This window comes from Protopterus annectens, chromosome 6.part0 (assembly GCF_019279795.1).
Source record: "Protopterus annectens isolate FY-2018-M chromosome 6.part0, PAN1.0, whole genome shotgun sequence".
Classification (NCBI taxonomy): Eukaryota; Metazoa; Chordata; order Ceratodontiformes; family Protopteridae; genus Protopterus; species Protopterus annectens.
This window is the reverse complement of record NC_056737.1, coordinates 681403334-681424570: the sequence shown is the minus strand read 5'-3', so window position 1 is coordinate 681424570 and position 21237 is coordinate 681403334. Positions and strand designations below refer to the sequence as shown.

The 21237-nt window shown below is 44.0% G+C and overlaps 1 protein-coding gene across 1 annotated transcript in view; it reads left to right on the top strand.

Annotated features, from left to right (window-relative positions):
- JAG2 (jagged canonical Notch ligand 2) overlaps positions 1-21237 on the top strand; it is a gene marked incomplete in the record, with an annotated part of 565751 nt that overhangs the window by 490178 nt on the left and 54336 nt on the right. The window contains 4 exon segments of the mRNA XM_044074368.1: positions 5568-5681; positions 7643-7756; positions 9816-9929; positions 10033-10149. Of these exon segments, the coding sequence (XP_043930303.1) occupies positions 5568-5681; positions 7643-7756; positions 9816-9929; positions 10033-10149 (459 nt within the window).

Below are 21237 nucleotides of genomic sequence, written 5' to 3'. Positions count from 1 at the left end.
CCAACTGCTTGGAGAGGGTCAGATCCGAGCCGCTGTCCGAGCCAGAGCTTAGAGGTCGGATTCGATGGAGCGGAACTTTTTTTCATCGGCTCCAACTTTGTCAGGCAAGTTTCCTCCCTCTGACCTCTGTCCATTACGGGCCCGGCTCCAATTCTCATGTCGGACCCGGGGAGACTGGCTTCCTTATTGGGTCTCCAGGAGGTTCATTCTCCCTTGGCATTCAATGTGGTAGAAAGGGTTCTCTCTGCTGGATCGAGACCCTTGACTATCCTCTCGAACTGCGCCCTGACCCCCTTGGCTCTTTCTATGAATGTCATCATTTTACTAAAGGGACAGCCTGTGCTCAAGGAACCCCAGACGGTCCCCCCTGAGGAACAAGTGGCTTGCCAGTCGTCGCATTTTACTAAAGGGACAGCCTGTGCTCAAGGAACCCCAGACGGTCCCCCCTGAGGAACAAGTGGCTTGCTAGTCGTCCCCCCCCCCCCCCCGGAGAGCCCCACCGGGGGGGTGCCTCGCAAGCATACGTGTAAGAGGAGGCACTTGGACCCCCCCCCCTCGAGTCCCTCACCGAGCATACAGATTTGGATGATGGGGAAGGTTCCCTCAGGTCACCTCCCGAGGATGTCTACTTTGGAGACATCATGGAAATCCTTAGCCAACGGGGAGGTTGGTCCGTCCCCAAACCTCCTTCTGACGAGTCCGGGTTCCTGGAGGCTTTCGGCACGGGCCCATCTACTTCCTGGGTGCCTACTTCCGCAGATCCCTTTGTGGACCTAGTCACCTCATGGGCCTGGAAGGATTCTGACACCGTGAACCAATCCCCAAAAGGCCTGATAAGATCTTGAGTCCACCTTCAGATAGGCCAGCGTGGAACAGGGGCTCCCCTGTAGACACTATGGTGGTAGCAGCAGCAGCCACAAAGAAGGAACTAGCCCAGGAGAGTTCCTCTATTCATCCTCCTGACCGAGAGATGCGAATGATGGACCGCTTAGGAAAAGGAGTTTATGCTTCAGCTATGTTTTCAGTTAGGGTGCTGAACTACCTGTCCCATGTCACAAGACTCGAGCGTGACCTGGTCGACGAGCTGGTGGAGTCTCTCCCTAAGTCCATGTCACAGGAGACAGGGACTCATTCTCCATGAGGATGGCCACTGTGAAAGTAGTATCCAACACGTCCATGTGATTCATTTCACATGCTACTGAAGGAGCGGCTAGGGTGGCTGGGTCTTGCGTGTCAATTAGGCGCAACGCCTGGCTCTGTCAGTTTTCAGAACCTTTCAAGGCATCCTTTGCCAATGCCCCTTATGACGGCTCTACTCTCTTCAGTAAGACCTTCAAAGAGACTTTAGTCCAGAGTGAGAAGGATGGGAAGACACTGTCTGCCGTCTGAATCCACTTCTTGAATCCTCAAAGATCCTTTTCCCAGAATCAGAGGGCAAAAGATGTGGTTCCAGAAGCCCCAGTATTCCTGGGGCACTCTGGGCTTTTCTTCCCCCAGAGGCAGAGGGAGACAAATTGGACACCGGCCCAGAGGCAGGGGGTTCTGAGGAATTTTGGGTCTCGAACATTTCTTGAACAGGCTCGGACAGCAACCCTGAGGGGTTGCCCGACTGCTCTACTCTGGAGGCAGTCGGGGGACGATTTGTCCTTGCACCTGGCGGCATGGGAGTCTAACATCAGACCGCTGGGTGCTTCAGATCATATCCAGAAGATACTCTATCCCCTTTGAGGTTCCTCCCAAATGCCTCTCAGACATACCACCCACACAAGGGGAAGCAGCAGCACATGAAATTTCCAAGCTGCTAGGAAAATGAGCCTTCGAAACTGTCCCCCCAGATCAGTCCGGATTGGGCTTCTACTCCCAGTTCTTTTTGGTGCCAAAGAAAAAGGGGGACTTAAGGCCCATTCTGGACCTATACCCTGAACCTGTCAGTTGCCAAAGAAAAATTTCGGATGGTTGCATTACAGTCCATCATGCCGTACCTACAAGAGAGCGACTGGATGTGCTCGTTAGACCTCCAGGATGCTTACTATCACATAAAGATGCACAGAAGCTCCAGAAGGTTCCTCCTCTTCTGGCTAGGAGTCTATCATTACCAATTTCGAGCCCTACCGTTTGGTCTCACCACAGCCCCCAGGGTGTTCACCAAAGTGGCGGTGGTAGTGGCTCACCTAAGGCTTCAGGGGATTCAGGTCTATCCATACCTGGACGATTGGCTCCTCATTGCTCCCACCAGGCGTCTGCTTTCTCAAACCAGAGATTATTTCTTAAAGCTTGCCTGGCATTTGAGGATCACAATCTACGCATCCAAATCACTTCTAGATCCTGTCCAGGTGATAGACTACATTGGGGCAAGGATAGATGCATTACAGTGCAAAGTCTTCCTGACCTTGGAGAGGGTACAAAACCTGAGGATGCATGTCTCTCTGATCTACCATTCTCATCTTCCATCGGCGGAATCAGTATTGAGAGCCTTGGGTTCAATGGCGGGGACCATAACGCTGCTTCTTTGTGCCCGGTTACATGTGAGAATTCTACAGTGGACACTAGCTGTACAATGGTCCCTGTTGGAACTTCCATTGTCACATCCAATACAACTCAGTCAAGTCTTCCGGTCGTCCCTTCTCTGGTGGATGTGTTCTCCGGACATGTTGGAGGGATGACCCTTTGTTCCACCCACTGTCGAAGCCACAGTGACCACGGATGCCTCCCAACTCTGGTGGGGGGGCCATTGTTCGGGCAGGACAGTCCAAGGCCTGTGGTCCCCTGTAGAGACCAGCTTGCACGTAAACATTATAGAGATGAGGGCGGTCCTTTTAGCATTGCAAGCCTTTCATGCCTTTCTTCCTTTGGGAACCATTGCAATTCAGTCAGACATGTCAGTGGTCTGGTATATCAACAAACAGGTAGGGACCAGATCGTTACCGCCTTTGTCGCGAGGCCATGAGAGTGTGGAAATGGACGATCTCCACTGGTCGTTTTCTCATAGCAACACATATTCCGGGACTGTTCAACTTTCTAGCGGACAAGTTAAGTCAGGCTATTCTGATGCCTTACGAGTGGTCTCTGAATCTGAGTAGTGGAGCAGATCTTCCGGGAGTGGGTCAGCCTTGCCGCAATCTCTTTGCATCTCCTTCTAATGCGAAGTGCAGCGAGTTTTTTGCTCTGAATCCCTTGCCAGGGGAGTCCCCCAGAGATGCCGTAGTCCATGCTTGGCCTCCCGGTCCTCTGCATGCTTACCCTCCAGTATCTCTTATTCCGTGGTTTCTACAGAAAGCTCGTCGACTGGGAAGCAAAGTGATCCTCATTGCCGTGTTTTGGCCTCGCCCGGTATGGTTTCCCTTCCTTTGGTCTCACCTTCTGGCTCCGCCCTGGATCTTGGATCCCATTCAGGATCTGATTTCCCACCCTTCGGGGGTTCCTCATCCGAACCTGGACAGCTTGAATCTCACAGCTTGGCTGCTCCAGTTCCCATGATCGCTAGGACTCTTGGATTATCATCTTCAGTTAGGTCTATTCTGGTGGCTGCTCATAAGTCTTCAACCAGGAAGGTTTATCGCAGTAAATGGAAACGTTTTTCATTTTGGTCTTCTCAAAGGAGTTTAGACCCCCTTCACGGATCCTATTTCTGCCATTCTTGAATTCCTAGCTGATATTTTTCAACAGGGAGCTAGTTTTTTTTTTTTTTTTTTTTTTACTGTCAAGGTTCAATAGGCTGCCATTTCTCATTTTCAAGTGGGTGAGAATTCTGCCTCACTGGCCTGGTCCAGACTGTAAAGCCTTTATGAAAGGAACTTTTCTGTTACGCCCCCCTGTCAAGGATACTGTTCCCCCATGGGACCTTACTGTGGTTCTTCAAACTCTGGTCTCTCCACCTTTTGAACCCGCTGCAACCACAGATCTAAAATTCTTGTCTTGGAAAACAGCATTTCTGGTGGCCATCACCTCTGCTAAAAGGGTTTCAGAACTGCAAGCCTTATATGATTTTCCACAAAGATAGGGTTTCCCTTCGGACCAATCCATTCTTTCTTCCCTAGGTGGCATCACCGGTTAATGTCAATCAAACCATCAGTTTACCGGTTTTATTTCCTAATTTTGCTAACAAAATGGAATGCAAACTCCACTTGTTAGATGTTCATAGACGGTTATGATTTTTTTTACACAGGACCAAATACTTCCGTAGATCCGATCAACTGTGTCCTTCTATAAACCCTTTTTGGGAAAGCCCGTCTCCAAGGTCAGTATTGCTAGGTGGATTTTCCCCATGCATCCTTCAGGTCTACAAGGACAGAGGCATGTCTCCTCCGGGTCAGATGAAATCTTATTCCACTAGGTCCATGGCTACTTCTGCGGCCTTTTGATCCAGAGTCTCATTGGATGATATTTGTTCTGTAGCTCTAGTTGGTCCTCATCTCATACCTTTATTTCTCAATACAAATTGGATTTGACTCTCCTTTGGTTCCGTGGTGCTCCAGAATATCCTTCCATGAGGGCCACCCAGGAGTTTAGTAGTTTGGGACTCTGTCCTACAGGTTTAAGACCAAATGAAGTAAACTACTTCAGATAAAGAAGTTATGTACTCACCATAATGTTCCATCTGAATAATTCTACTTCATTTGTCTTCAACCTTCCCTCCCTCCTTCATCCGGACCTTGTCATGTAAACAGCCTGCGGGGTGCAGTTATAGGTCATGTAGTATTTTTTTCAGGTCGACTTATCAGTATAAGGTTCAGCAAACTCAAGCTGAGGGTTGGAAGGTAGTGGGGGTGTATTATGGGTAAGGGGAGGAGCTTGGAGCAGATGCTAGTGAGATTGCGGGCTCGGATCCGATATGGATCCTGTATCCCACAGGTTGAAGACAAATTAAGTAGAACTACTCAGATGGAATGTTATGGTGAGTACATAACTTTTTTTTCTTGTATTTAATTTTGAAATGTATGATGCTTTTGTATGTGTACGCACTTGATTTAATGCAGTATTATAAATAACATTTACCAAATGTTATTAGGCTGTTACTGTGCTATACTATCTTAAAAATTGCTTTCCACTTTACCAAAAGCCATACTGCAGAGCACCTTATCAGCTGTACAAAGTATCTTTATTTCTTTTTACTGTGAAACATAATTGTAAGATAAAAAAAATGATTTTATGCATTCACATTTTTCACTGTTGCAGTGAAGTAACATTTTAAGTCTCATTGCTTTTTGTGTGTTTTCTTTTGGCTTTGCATTCAGTAATGATTGTATGTTCCGTGCGCTTGCTAGTCCATCTAAGGCTCTTTTGCTTTATATATAAATATGCCATTTGTAATTTCTAAGTGCTGAGTGACAAAGACATGACTAAGGTTTACAGGCCAGTAAAAATGTCCTAGGCTAGTACTGCAACATGTCTGTTTAGTAGAGGTACTTGAAAAGGAAAATAATATAACAAAACAGTTTAATTCATAGCTGCCGAATGCGTAATCTTGCACTGTTTGTAGCATCCTATATGCATTTTTTGCTTTTCATACTTTTTTTTTTTTTAGTGGAATATTGTTTTTAATCCTGTTGTACTTGTGTTTCATTTAGATATCAATGACTGTTTTGGCAATCCTTGCAAAAATGGTGGAACATGCATTGATAAAATTGACTCCTTTCAGTGCCTTTGCCCAGATGGATGGGAAGGAGAACTTTGTGACATAAGTGAGTGAAAAAATTACTACTATAAATGTTTGGATATTAGGTTAATTACTATCACCTGATACAGCTTAGGTCTGGCAGTCCTCTCCCCTTCCATTGCATAAGTCCGTTCTTATTTGGCATGTAACATTGTGCACTTGCCTTAGCCATATCAATGTTGTCTTACTTTTTCTTGAATTGTCATGTAGATATGCTGAAGCTGACCTCACAATTGTCATTTTGCATAGTCATATTATTTCCACCTGGTCTATTATAAAAATTTAAATGTATGTTCTTGTCTTTATCTAATACATGCCTGCTAAATTGTGCATTTTGTTGCCCTTTTTTAATTTTTTATATAGATTTAAATCACAATCCTGAGTTCCTCTCCCTCCGCCTTGCCTACATATAATAGGCTGAAGATATGTTACGAGGGTACTCTCCACCTACAGCTGTTACAGTACCTAAGACCCTTCCCCTAGTTTTTTGAAAAATTATCCAATGTTGTGGTCTTGTCCTCCTTAGATGTGTTTACAATAGTTACAACTACCACAGCTTTTTGTCCCAAAATCTTCTTATTGTTTTTATTAAAGTCAGTTGTTGTGTGCTTCAATAGTTTTTTCAATTTTGTGCTGTTTTAAATACACATGTCAATTTGGTCCTTCCCTATATTTTTGATTTTGATCCCCAAATTAACATTCCCCATATCTTTTTAAGAGTGTCTATCACAATTTGAGTAAAGGGTAAATCTAATTACACACACACGGTTCCGGTTGACCCCTGACCATGTCTTCTTCTTTATTGATTCAAGTTTAACACCAAGTAGGGATATATTTGATGTTCCAATTGTTTTAACCCAGAGCTTACTTCTTTTCCATCATCCTCTTCTTTTCTTTTCTCTCCAACATCTTTGTCTTCAGTTTCTTTTTTCTTTTTTTCCATGATGTCTTTAGTAGAGGACATCCTTGCTTATGTTATGTCCTTTATTTCTTAAAAATATGTTTAAAGTTGTTTATGCCAAATTCAAATTAATTGTTATTGTCGTATTTTTGTGAATCTTTTGAATCAATCTGCTGTGAAGAAGTTGTGAAGTTGTACTAATGAATGTGTAAAATAGGCTATCCTTCTTTTTGTGTTTTGTATGTAGGAAGTCAGAAGTCAGTGCTAGAATTGATAAAAATCAATAAATCTTGGAATATCTTCTTTTTTATGATAAAAATATATAAAAAATCTTGAAAAAAATGAGATGCAATGAGATGCTCTTTGAAAAAAGAATTTTGAAAAGAAATCTTTTTGCATAGTCATAGTAGCTGCATTATAATTGTGCTCGGCATGTGTCGTACCTAATGTCTTTTGTCTCCAGTATTGGATTTTGGCTAATTTTTATATCCGGGGATGTTGACCGATTTCCAAAATGGTAGGTTTCCATAGTAGCTGTTAAGTACCTGCATATTTTCTTGGCAAGATAACTAAATGTACAGACTTAAATATTTGTTAGAAATACTCCAGTGTGTGCTCCTTTTTTTTAAAAAAATCACTGGTCTACTTTTAGTATAACTAGAATAGCCAATTGTGAAGGCAATTGCAGTTATTAGGTGCGCGATATAGAGTAAAGTCTGTGTAGGGTCAGTGTAAGCATCACACCGTCAGAGCTGCTTGACCCAGAAGTAACGGATACAAATTGGGGGGGGGGGGTAGGGGGGATTCAACCATTGGTACGATGAACTTGGTTCTAAGCAAATAAATTGATTGCTGTCTGCACATATGCGAGCTGCAGCTGCTTCATCTAAAAGTGTGAAAGTGACCAGCAGTATCCCTCAAGGCTCTGTACTGGGACCTCTGCTATTTAATATAAAATCATATGCACACATATATGTGGCTTGGGTAGAAAAGGTCCGGATAATAAGAAATGTATGCTTATATACATATGCATTAATCATGGACACTGAAGTGTTTTGTAAACCAAACTTGTTTCTGTTCATTAGATTATGACGACTGCAGTCCCAATCCATGTCACAATAAAGGAAAATGTCTAGATCTGGTGAATGATTTCCACTGTGAATGTGAAAATGGCTGGAAGGGCAGGACCTGTCATTCACGTATGTATTTGGTTTTCATATTATATTGCTATGTACTGTGCCAATGTAGTCATAAAGGGCCAAAGTGAAGCTGCTATTTTTTAAGATCTACAGTGAGTGTATTTTCAAAAAAAAAATTACTTTAGCTAGACATGACATTAGATACAGAAAGCAGAAATATAATTTGTAGTCCATTTTGTTGATCTAATTGAGTCAAATTTAATACCTAAAATTAAAAAAAAATATATTTCATATACTTCCCTCCACTTTATAGCTGTTCACAGTATAATGTAATCTATCTGTTCTTTTGGAATTGTTTTAATTCATTACTCTTGTAAACCTGTTTTTTGCTGGACTGTTTTCAAAATGGCCTAATGTATAGCTTGTGCCTTTACAAAGCCACAGTATGAGTAAACTGACCTGTGTTTAAGAAAGAACTATGCTTTTGTTAAGCTGTCAGGCATTTGGACAGTAGATGGTATTTATCTAGACTTATGGTCCCCTTCTGTTTGGACAGTCTGCCAAGTCTGAAAGGCTTCTTTATTGTCAAACTCTGGGTGATGGGCCTGGGCCTGGATGGTACTACTTTTGTTTTAGCTGTCTTCAGGATAGTTCACAGAGTAAAAATTCTCAAGTGTTGTGTGATCCCTTAAAGACTGGAGTCGTAGTCCCCAGGGGCTTTACCTTGAGACACTGCGATAATACCATAGTACCTTATTGTGCTGATGGCACAGTCCTGTGTGAAACTGCATCCAGCTACAAAATGGGTTTGTTAATTCTGTCAGGAAAGCTTGACTAGCTGCAGCAGGAGCATGCCTGTCCTGTGTTCCTGGAAGCGCAGAAACTGGATACAAGAAGCTCCTAGCTCCAAGTCACTAGTTAGCAAGAGTCCATTTCTTTAGGTACTGTGCCACATTTGTAGATGGTAGGGCAAGTTAATGGACTGCCTAGATGATTTTAAAATCTCTGTATTTCTGTCATAATCTTGTACTAATGAAGCTAGTATGCCATTCCTGTATGTAAATATGAACTGGCAAGTTGAATCTGTTACATAAATGTATTTCCTTGCATCTCCTGACCCCTTTTTTATGAAAATGTGTATAAAGGAAATAATGTAATAAAATTACAAATAATTATGGAAACTGTCCTCTGACCACCAGAAACTTGGTTGACAATATGAAATAAAACTGTCTTTGCACCCTTCTACCTATTTTTGCATATCATAAAGATGGTACTTGACCAGCTGTGGAGTAGCTTTCTTCTGGATGCTGGTTACGAGTTAAGGAGTATACAGTTGGCATTCATTGTATTGCACTGTATCGATAAGTAAACTCTTAAAATGAAGCATAAAACTTGCTTTTGACTTTAAAATCTTTACTACTTTCAGTCATGAAAATAGAAATGTTCTAGTCTTAGTCTGGTTAATTTATGTACGTATTGTTAGTTTTACTAAGGGTGGTACACAGATCACAATAGACAATCTGTATGCATAGCCTAGTTGCTTATTTATGCACATAGCTTATTTACTGTTTAATCTTCTAATACACTGAAAATTAAAATGTTCCACATCTTGGCGCCTGGAGTGTTTCATATCGCAAGCTTTCTTACATTATAACTTTAATGCATGAATCTGTTCTTCTGCATGAAGTTGAATAAACTTCTTGCCCAGAAGATAATGCTGTCAGACGTGTATTTCATGACTTTTAAGAATAGAAATCGCTCTGACCAGTTTTGTAGTATTGTTTGACAGAACTGTTTAAGCTGTTCTTGCAGACTGTTGGCCTGACATTCATTCTTCTATCAGTATTGTCAATGTTTTATTTGTATAAAACACGAATATTAAATGTTTTCTGATTTCATTTATCCTTTATCATAGCTGAAAAGAAGCAAAGGGGACCATAAGTCTTAGCTTCCTGGTTAATTAACTACAAAAGTAAACATCAGTGATAGGGGTAGTATCTTTTGATCGGTTTGTTTTGCCAAAACTGGTTTCCTTTTCTGTCCGAAGTAATATGGCTAAATGACACCTGCACTGGTTTGTATAATTCTAAAAGTCTTCATAATGTGTTCTTTCCTACAGGTGAATTTCAGTGCGATGCTAATACTTGTAGCAATGGTGGCACTTGTTATGATATTGGAGATACATTTAGGTGTCTTTGCTCTCAAGAATGGGAAGGAAGTACTTGCAGCATTGGTAAGTGTTTCTGTGCGCTACTTTAAAACACTCAAACATGAATTTTGCATATTTTTTCTTTTATTAAATGGAATTTAAATGTGGTATAACCTTTATCTTTCAGCAAAAAGTAGCAGCTGTAGAAGCAATCCTTGCCAGAATGGTGGGACCTGCGTTGGCAACAGAGATGGCTTTACCTGCATTTGTAAGGATGGATGGAATGGACCCATATGCACACAGAGTAATATTCTTTATTTGGAATTGGGTTGTCAGATTTTGTAGACTATATGCCATCCGTTAGCTGTTAGGATAGTCATTAACTGCAGATCTTCGGGAACTTGTTTCAGTGGTAGCCCTTTGACAGCAGGCCCATTATATATTCTCATTTCTGAGTAACTTGGTCCTGTAGGTTTCATCAGTTATTAGAGTAACTGGGGAAACTGGATAAACATGAATAAAAGTTATGAATATGTGCTGTTTTAACACTAGGTTGAAAGCATTTTTCTTGGATTTCATAATGTGAAATAATTAACTTGGATGCCTGAAAAAGCAGTTTTTCATTGATATTTTACATGTTTGATGTAGGGAGAGCAAAGATCCATACAGTGGGATGTTCCCTATCATTTTCTTCTGTGCATCATCCCAGACTAGACCTTATGTCGTTGTCCCAAAATTTACAATCTTCTAATCATTTTCTTCAGGTCACTGCTAATTCTTGTGCAGATTTTTGGTGAAAGGATGGCAGTTGTCAGTATAATATGCTGTTTCTCTTTTTATAACTTAGTGTTAGCTGTAGTGGTATGTGGTAAAATGTCATAGCCCATGTCCCTGTATGGTTAATCACATCATGTTTAATGAATACGAGTAATTGCCAGAACATTTAAACCTGCAAACTGTCATGCTGTAGAATAACGGCACACAGCATTCCTAACAAACCCCCCTTCTTACTAAGCAAAACTTGGATGCTTTGTACATGTAGTAATGCAGGCAGTGTCTTTTTTTTTTTTTTTTTTTTTTTTTTTTGTGGTGTGTGTGACTGGGCCACCCCTTTATCCTTTCCAGTGACATCTCAACCTGTTAACCATAGACACATGCATACTTCATCATTTTTTTTGTTTCCGGGATCATATATTTGTAGCAGTTCTGGGTCCCCGATTCACAAATATCGCCAGTTTAATGATGCTTTTTTGTCCAAAATGTCATTTTGCACAGCTACTCTGATGTCATATGTTAAGATGAAATTGTAAAATGACTCCTCTCGCTTTGTGATGTAGACCCATTAGATGAATGCTATGAAGTATTTGTTTCAGAGTTTTACTGACTGCCAAAAGCTGTGACTCCTGTTTAATCTTTACATTTCATTATACCTCTCAGTAAAAATTCACTTTTTACACCATATGTGGAAAATGCCATCCCTGGGACCTCCTATCATGAACAGCCACACTTAACCTATCCTGGAGGTCAGTGGACAGGAAAAAAACATCTTGTACAGCAGCTGTGAAATCACCTTCCAAGATGAAATTGCATGACACTTTAGAGATTGTAAAGTAAACCCATGAGACGAGTGTCAGATGCCTTACTATGTGGCCAACTACAAGTGTTAAGTATTTTAACTATGCTGTTGTGCTGTAATAGACTGCATTTGTATAGATTTGAGCAGTCATTTTGGTCAATGCTGGCCATTTTGTAATATCCCAAATGTTATGAATTATCAGACTTTGTACGCATATTATTTTATGAGCAAGGGAGCCCGCAGGATTTTTTGCAGGGAGGCGGGGGTGCAAACCCAGAGCCCAGCCCACAAAGCCCCACCCACTCATGCAGCCCTCTCCCCCACGCAGTCGTTACAGGGTCCAATTACTTGGCTATTTCTCCCCAGTTGCCATAAACACTGTCAAAATTCTCAGTGTGCATACTGTTTTATGCTTTACTTCTACAATGATTACAGATATCTGGATTTAATTAGGAGTCTACCCCATGTACATTGCAACTAACTCAAGGGAACTTTCAGCTGGCAGCCCTTTTGAATTTGATCAAGAAGGCTTGGCTGTTCATTTCTGTATACTGGAATAATTTCTCATTCATTACTAATAATTATTTTATTTACTTGGGTTCTAACAGAGTTTTACTTTTAACTTTTTACCTACCATAAAAACAAGGTATTTGTTTTACCTCAAAATACTTCCCCTTGTTTTATTTATTTATTTGTAAGTGACTTAGAAACAACTACTGTGGAATAGTGTTGTTTAGCTCAGCATTTTTCATGTAGGACACTAAACTGAGTCCCATGAGCCTATTCAGATTGTACAGATTTAAACAGATTAGTTTATAACACTAGTGTTCTTTGGCTTCCAAGATTTGCTCTCAGTAACACAAGTTGCTGTTTAAATAAAAGCTGGCATTCTGTGATCTGAATGCACGACACATTATAGCTGTATTTATCTTAAACTGTGTGCATTCACTAAATTATGTATATCTTTTAATTAATGCTTAAACAAGCATTTCTTCATAATCCCAACATTGACATAGTTGCAAATCATCACTTCATCTTTTTATAGATAATTCCAATAGCCCTAATATAAGCACATTATTAGTTATTTTTTCAAGATTAGTTTTACTGAGTGGGCAAGGGAAATTCTGGGTGTTTTCTGCTTTTGTGTGGTTGACCCTTAGTTATATGAAACTGGGTCTGCATTATCACTGATGTGAACAACTTTACTATATGCTTAACTAAAAGCTTTAGACCTTTTTTCTTGGCACAGCCATTACAGTATCCTTCCTGTTACTGTGATAAGCAAGAGTAGCCATGCATAAGAAGTGTACATATTTATACATATGATTATGCACATGATTATAATATATACAGATTTTATTAATTGTAATATAAAATAATTTAATTATATCCCTTCTGTAATACAGCACCACTTGTTAGACAGTGTTTTAAATTTATTGTTTTGAATGTTTTTCCAGCAAGCAATAAAACAAAATATATGAACTAATAATGACAAACTGCCCAATACAAAACATTTCAACCATAAAAGGCCACTTAAACCTTTGTCATTACAATCCACTAATGTCAGTCAGTATGCACAATCTCTGCAGAAGTAAAAGTCATCTGAATAATTCCACATTATAGAGATCTGAAACTAATGAAGAGGTTGTTGCTAGAAAACAGCTTTATATTTCAGCATTTCATCAACAAATTCAATGCCTGCTGCCCTTGAAGAATAAATTGCCTACGTTACATTAAAAAATGGTAAGCTGGTATATTTGCAATAGGGAATGGGTGGTAAGCTGAAAAACAAGTTCATAGTTATTAGGCATCTCATCCAAAGGAGGACATAGTCAGGACTGCAGCACTCCACCCCCCTTAAAATACAAATCTACATGCTCTGGGAGTAGAACCTATAGCCCTCTGCATCAAGATGCAAGTATGCTACCTGCTGTACTAGTAACACTGCTTTAAAATTCTATACCACAATAATGATACCATTTGCTAAACAAAACAGTTGCACATTTTAAGCAGACTTAGCATGAGCAGCAGTAAACTTCTCTTCTCTTGAAGCTCACAATTCCTTGAAAATACACTTGAAAATAAATTCCACCTGCTAACTCTTAAGTAGGGCATTTCACTTTCTCTCACACACCTCAACTTCTGCAAGAAATCTGGACAAAGCCCAACATGAATAGGGACAAATTATAAATATTGCTCTCATGAACTTAGAACATTGCTAGAATAATAGGATTTATGTTAGTATGCATTTTATATGATGGATAGAAGGAAGGTTGGTATATTGTGTGTGCAAGAGACCATATGGAAGGGGAGTAAGGTTAGGTGTATCGGAGGTGGGTTCAAATTGTTTTATCATGGTGTGGATGGGAGGAGAAATGACATAGGAGTGGATGGGAGGAGAAATGGCATAGGAGTTATCCTGAAGGAACAGTATGCTAAGAGTGTTTTGGAGGTGAAGAGTGTCGGATAGAGTGATGTTTATGAAGCTGGAAATTGATGGTGTAATGATGAATGTTGCTAGTGCATATGCTCCACAAGTTGGGTGTGCGATGGATGAGAAAAAAATTTTGGAGTGAGTTGGATGAAGTGGTGATGACTGTACCCAAGGGTGCGAGAGTGGTGATTGGAGCAGATTTCAGTGGGCATGTTGGTAAAGGGGACAGAGTGGATGACTAAGTGATGGGTAGGTATATGGTGTTAAACAAAGGAATGCAGAAGGTCAGATGGTAGCGGATGTTGCGAAAAGGATGGACATGGCTATGGTGAGTATGTATTTTAACTCATTACAGCCGAGTGATGCCTCCAGGCGTTTTTGCAGTTACCTCCTACTGCGCCTCTAGGCATCAAATATTGCTTCTTCATATTTGCATTAATAATTCCAAAACCTTGCTACATATAATGTATCAGAATATTTTATCTTGAAGCATACATGATAGCAAACACAACTGTACTGATATTTGACTTCTGTCAATGAGTATTTGTTTGAAGTGTAAGGTAATAACTTCATTTTTAATGGCTCGCCACACCCACTGGGAGTTAAAGGTACACAATCAAGAGAGCTCTACTGGAGGGAATGAGTTAACGAGGGAGGAGCATAGGGTGACATACAAGAGTGGAGGAAGATGCACACAGGTGGATTATATCTTATGTAGGATGGCCAGTTTGAAGGAGATTGGGGACTGTAAAGTGGTGACCGAGGAAAGTGTAGTTAGGCAGCATAGGATGGTGGTTTGTAGGATGACGTTGGTGATCAAGAGGAGGAGGAGTGTGAGGACAGCACCAAGGATCAGATGGTGGAAATTGAAAAAGGGTAATTGTGAGGTGAAGTTCAGGGATGAGTTAAGACAGGCACTGGGTGGCAGTGAAGAATTACCAAATAGCTGGGTAACTACAGCAGAGCTAGTAAGGGAGACTGCTAGAAAGGTGCTTGGTATGACATCTGGACAGAGGAAGGACGATAAGGAGACATGGTGGTGGAATGAGGAAGTACAGGAGAGTATACAGAGAAAGAGGTTGGCAAAGAAGAAGTGGGATTGTCAGAGAGATGAAGAAAGTAGACAGGAATATAAGGAGATGAGGTGCATGGCAAAGAGAGAGGTGGCGAAGGCCAAGGATAAGGCATATGAAGAGTTGTATGAAAGGTTGGACACTTAGGAGGGTGAAAAGGACCTGTACCGATTGGCTAGACAGAGGGACCGAGCTAGGAAAGATGTGCAGCAGGTAAGGGTGATAAAGGATAATGAGGGAAACATACTCACAAGTGAGGTGTGTGTGTTGAGGAGATGGAAAGAGTACTTTGAGGGGTTGATGAATGAAGAGAATGAGGGGGAGAGAAGGTTTGATGATGTGGGGATAGTGAGTCATGAAGTACAATGGATTAGCAAGGAGGAAGTAAGGATAGCTATGAAGAGGATGAAGAATGGAAAGGCTGTTGGTCCAGATGACATACCTGTGGAAGCATGGAGATGTTTAGGTGAAATGGCAGTGGAGTTTTTAACTAGATTGTTTAATGAAATCTTGGGAAGTGAGAGGATGCCTGAGGAATGGAGAAAGTGTTTTGGTACCGATTTTTAAGAATAAGGGTGATTTGCAGAACTGTAGTAACTACAGAGGGATTAAATTGATCAGTCACAGCATGAAGTTATGGGAAAGAGTAGTGGAAGCTAGGTTAAGAAGGGACACTATTAGTGATCAGCAGTATGGTTTCATGCCAGGAAAGAGCACTACAGATGCGATGTTTGCTCTGAGAGTGTTGATGGAAAAGTATAGAGAAGGTCAGAAGGAGTTGCGTTGCGTTTTTGTAGACTTGGAGAAAGTGTATGACAGGGTGCCTAGATAGGAGTTGTGGTATTGTATGAGGAAGTCAGGAGTGTCAGAAGTATGTAAGAGTGGTACAGGATATGTACGAAGGTAGTGTGACAGCGGTGAGGTCTGCGGTGGGAGTGACAGATGCATATAAGGTGGAGGTGGGGTTACATCAAGGATCAGCTTTGAGCCCTTTCTTACTTGCAGTGGTGATGGACAGGTTGACAGATGAGATCAGACCGGAGTCCCCATGGACTATGATGTCTACAGATGACATTGTGATCTGTAGTGAGAGTAGGGAACAAGTGGAGGAGACCCTGGACAGATGGAGATATGCTCTAGAGAGAAGAGGAATGAAGGTCAGCAGGACTAAGACAGAATATGTGTGTGTGAATGAGAGGGAGGATAGAGGAATGGTGAGGATGCAAGGAGTAGAGGTGGCGAAGGTGGATGGGTTTAAATACTTGGGATCAATAGTTCAGAGTAACGGTGAGTGTGGAAGAGAGGTGAAGAAGAGAGTACAGGCAGGATGGAGTGGGTGGAGGAGTGTCAGGAGTGATTTACGAGTACCAGTAAGAGTGAAAGGGAAGGTCTACAAGAGGGTAGTGAGACAGCTATGTTATATGGATTGGAGTCAGTGGCATTGACAAAAAGGCAGGAGTTTGAGCTGGATGTGACAGAGTTAAAGATGTTAAGATTTGCACTGGGTGTGACGAGGGTGGACAGGATTAGGAATAAGTATATTAGAGGGTCAGCCCAGGTTGGAAGGTTTGGAGACAAAGCCAGAGAGGCAAGATTACGTTGGTTTGGACGTGCTGAGGAGGGATGCTGAGTATATTGGGAAAAAGATGCTAAGGTTGAAGCTACCAGGTAACAGGAAAAGAGGGTGGCCTAAGATAAGGTTTATGGATGTGGTTAGAGAGGACATGCAGGTGGTTGGTGTGACAGAGCAAGATGCAGAGGACAGGAAGAAATGGAAACAGATGATCTGCTGTGGCGACCCCCAACGGGAACAGCCGAAAGAAGATGATGATGATAGTATGCATTTTTCTATAGGATATGACAACTAAAACTCAAATGTCGTCATTATTTAGCAACTTCAATCCTTTTTAGGAAGAATATGGGGCAAAAAATCTGGATATTCTGCAAAAACCTGGACAGCTAAGGGGTATGCTACCTCCTTATACAGACATAAAGACACACATACACACCATACCTCCGAATCTCTTAACACAAGAAATCTGGACAAAGGCCCAAAACTAGGGACACATTTAGAAAGTTGCTAGAATATAAAGATTTGTGTTGGAATGCATTTTCTAAATAATATGAAATCTGAAACTGAAATGCATGTCATTATTTATTAACCAATTATATTCAGATATAGTTGATTGTCTCAGTACTCACCTTGGCTTGCATATTCTCCTCTCCTGAAAGGCCCAGTCTGCTTAACTTGTGTATTATTTCCTCAGTCACTTCACCATGGGTTGCAAGGCAGCTTCATCACTATTATGTGCACAAAGTGTGACGCCTTCGGTGAGTCTGCAAGAAATCACATGCAATCATCATGGCACAAAGGTTCTACTGAAGATGCTGCCAGTTTTTCTCATACACAGAAGCCAGAAACAGCTGTTATTCCACAGCTAAATGCAGCAGTAGCAAAACAAATTGCAGAGAACTGAAATAATTTGGAACCAATTATCTGAAGTAGTTAACTTCATTTGTGCAGCAACCTATGGGAATCTGATCCGACCTCAGATCTAGTTTGCCACAGTTATCCAACAGCAGCTTGATCTAGAGTTCCAGGCGTTAGAGACTTTTTTGTGAGAAAAAATGTACCTTTTTCTTCTCTTTTCTAATGTTTTTGGTTGTGTGTGTTTCCAGGTCCCTTTTTGTATAAAACCCTGTCTAGTTTGACTCTATATTTTTTGTCATTTACCTCCCGCTTCCTTCGTGGTTCTGTTAGGGTTGTGTGTGTGTGTTTGGGGCCTAACGTGTGTGGTTTCTCTTTTAGTTAAAATGGCTGAGGCCCCAAAGCCGATCTTTTTTTAAGTGCACCAAGTGTGGCCATAAGCTGTCCCCGGCGGATGGCCACACTCTGTGTGTGTTGTGCCTTGGGGTTGAACACCTGTCTTCTGGAACAATGTGCGGCGTTCTACCCCAGGGCACTCAAGGACCGGAGGTCTAAGCTGATTCTGGCGGGTCTTCTGCCCCCGGATTCGGCTTCTACCTCCGGTCCTCCTGTGGCTCCCACTGCGGCAGCTGCCACTCCTGCTTCCCTCCCCCCGGCCGGGACTCAACCTCCCACCTTAGGCCCGGAGGAGAGGGAGTCCAGGAAAGAGAAAAGGAGGGAGAAACACCACAAGTGGTGGGCGGAGGCCTCCGCTTCGGCCCCCCCGACTAAGCGGTCTTCTTCCTCCAGGACTTCTGGGTCTCCTCCATCTCTGATCCAATCCCCGTACTTTTCACCGGGTCCTGAGGAGGAGGAGACCCGATCTCCTTCGAGGTCATCGAGGCGACACTCCCATCCCGCCTCGCTGGCCTCATCGAGATCAACCCGAAGTCTCACGGATGCAGATTTGGACCAGATGATAAGATTCCTCCAGGCCCAACTGCAGATGGGAGTGCTCCCCCCCCCCCTCCGGGGGGGGGGGGGAGCTCGACCCCTTTTTTTGCCCCGATAGCTCCTTCTCCATCCCGCTTCCCGGGCTCGGAGTCTTCGGAGTCGGGCAGCCTTGGAGCCGGGGGTGTGTCGGTGCCGATAGTCTCGGGCACTTTGGCGCCGACACTTCACTCGAGTCTGTCGGGTCCATTTTCTTTGGATCTGAGCTCTCTGAGCCGAGGGCTGAGCTTCGGATCCGGGGGTATCGTATGCCTTCGGCTCCGTCCAGGTTGGAGCATACTGGTCTGTCGGATCAGATCGCTTCAGCGCCGGCCCTGATCCATCTGTCGGATCCGAGTGAGGGTCTGCTTTCGGATCCCAGAGAGAGCAGCTCTCCCTCTGCATTCGACGTGGTGGAGAGGGCCCTGTCGAGAGATTCCAGGCCCCCCCAGCCCTTGCCACGGCTCCTCCCTGCACTCCTCCTCTGTTGGGCCTGACTTCCATCACCCGGCCCCAGGAACAGCCTGCTCTGACGTCCCAGGTCATTCCTTTGGAACAAGACGTGGCTGGTGAGACCTCCTCGGACAGCCCCCCCCCCCCCCCGAGGAGGTTCCTCACAAGCGAAAGTGCAAAAGGAGGCACCTGGACTCCCCCGAGTCCTTGACTGAGGACACGGATTTGGAGGAGGGGGAAGGCTCCCCAAGATCACCCCCCGAAGAAGTCTCATTTGGTGACATCATGGAGATGCTCAGGATAAGGGGGGGTGGTCTGCCCCAAAGCCTACCTCGGACGAATCCGTGTTCCTGGAGGCGTTTGAAGCAGGCCCATCTACCTCTAGGGTGTCCCCTCCGGCTGAACCCCTGGTAGATTTGATTACTACCAGGGCGTGGAAGGAGCCGGACACTGTGGACCCAGTCCCCAAGCGCCTGGACAAAATTCTTAGCCCACCCTCTGACAAGTCCCACTGGAGTAAGGGTCCCCCTGTAGATGCCATGTTGTTGGCGGCAGCCACCAAGAGGGAACTAACTCAGGAGAGTCCCTCGGTTCATCCCCTGAGCAAGGAGTCTCGGTCGATGGACCGTTTAGGGAAGCGAGTCTTTAGTTCGGCTACCTTCTCTGTGAGGTCGCTGAACTACATGGCACATGTGCTTCGACTGCAGCGGGACCTTATCAAAGAGTACGCTGCGTCACCCCCCCCCCCCCGAGTCCATGTCGGCGGAGGACAAGCGATTGCACTCCACCTGGATGTTCACTCTCCGATCCATATCAAACACCTCTATGCGGCTACTGTCCCATGCCACGGAGGGAGCCGCTAGAGCCCGAGGACCGGGCCTTGTCATGAGGCATCAGGCCTGGCTCCGGCACGGTGATTTCGCGGAACCCTTCAAGGCGTCTTTCGCTAATGCCCCTTTCGATGGTTCTACCCTGTTTGGCAAAACTGTTCGTGATACCTTGGTCCAGAGCGAGAAGGACGGGAAGACGTCTGCCATTGGAATCCGCTTCTCTGCTCCCCAGAGGTCCTTCTCCAAGAACCAAAAGGGACAGAAGAAGAAGATATGGTTCCGGAAGTCGCAACAGTCCCATCCCACTCCGGACTCCCAGCCCTTCCGCGGCAGAGGAGGGCAGGGTGGATGCCGCCCTAGAGGCAGAGGGGGCCCGCGGAACTTTGGATCCAGAGAACCCTTCTCGGACCAATCCACGCAACACCCCTGAGGGGTTGCCCGACTGCTCCACTCTGGAGGCAGTCGGGGGGCATTTCTCGAAGCACCTAGCAGCTTGGGAGTCCATCACGACAGACCGCTGGGTGCTTTGCATTATATCCAGAGGATATCAGATTCCCTTTTCTCTTTACCCACGCAGCCCCAGATACCTCCCCAATGTCCCACCCGATCAGAGGGAGGCTGCAGCAACAGAAATCCAACAGTTGCTGGAAAAAAGAGCCATCCAACACGTCCCTCCAGACCAGTGCGGCTCGGTGTTTTACTCCAGGTTCTTCTTGGTGCCAAAAAAGATGGGGGACTTAAGACCTATCCTCGACCTCTCCCCCCGAACCTGTCAGTAACCAAAGAGAAGTTCTGCATGGTCACCCTTCAATCCATTCTCTCCCTTTTGCACGAGAACGACTGGATGTGCTCTATAGACCTCAAGGATGCGTACTACCACATTCTGATGGACAGGCGATCCAGAAGGTTCCTTCGCTTCCCGCTAGGAGCCAGTCATTTCCAATTCAGGGTCCTTCCCTTTGGTCTCACCACAGCCCCCAGGGTGTTCACCAAAGTGTTAGCGGCCCACCTGAGGCTCCAGGGAATTCAGGTCTACCCATACCTTGACTGGCTCCTGACCGCCCCGACAAGGCTTCTACTCTGCGCAGCCAGAAACTACTTTCTTCGTCTAGCTCCCCGGCTGGGGATCACTATCAACATAGAGAAGTCGTCTCTTACCCCGACTCAGACTATAGACTTCATAGGGACAAGATTAGACACAAACAAGCTCCTAGCTTTCTTGACCACAGACTGCTACGATCCCCGAGGCTACATGTGCGGGCCATTCTACATTCTCCAGCTCCTCCGGCGGAATTGGTCCTGAGGGCTCTAGGCTCAATGGCGGCGGCAATCAACCTTTTGCCAATGGTGCGTTTGAACATGAGGGTCTTACAATGGACCCTCCAGGTCCAGTGGTCCTTCCTTCGATTTCCTCTGAGCCATCCCATTCCCCTCAGCAGGGCTTGCAAGAGGGCCCTCTTATGGTGGCTCCAATCTCCGAATCTCCAGGAAGGACGCCCCTTTTCTATGGCCCCTCCCCTAGCCACGGTGACCACGGACGCCTCCAGCCTCTGGTGGGGGGCATTGTTCAGGCAGGACAGTCCAAGGCACATGGGATCCCACGGAGACCTCCCTGCATGTCAATGTCCT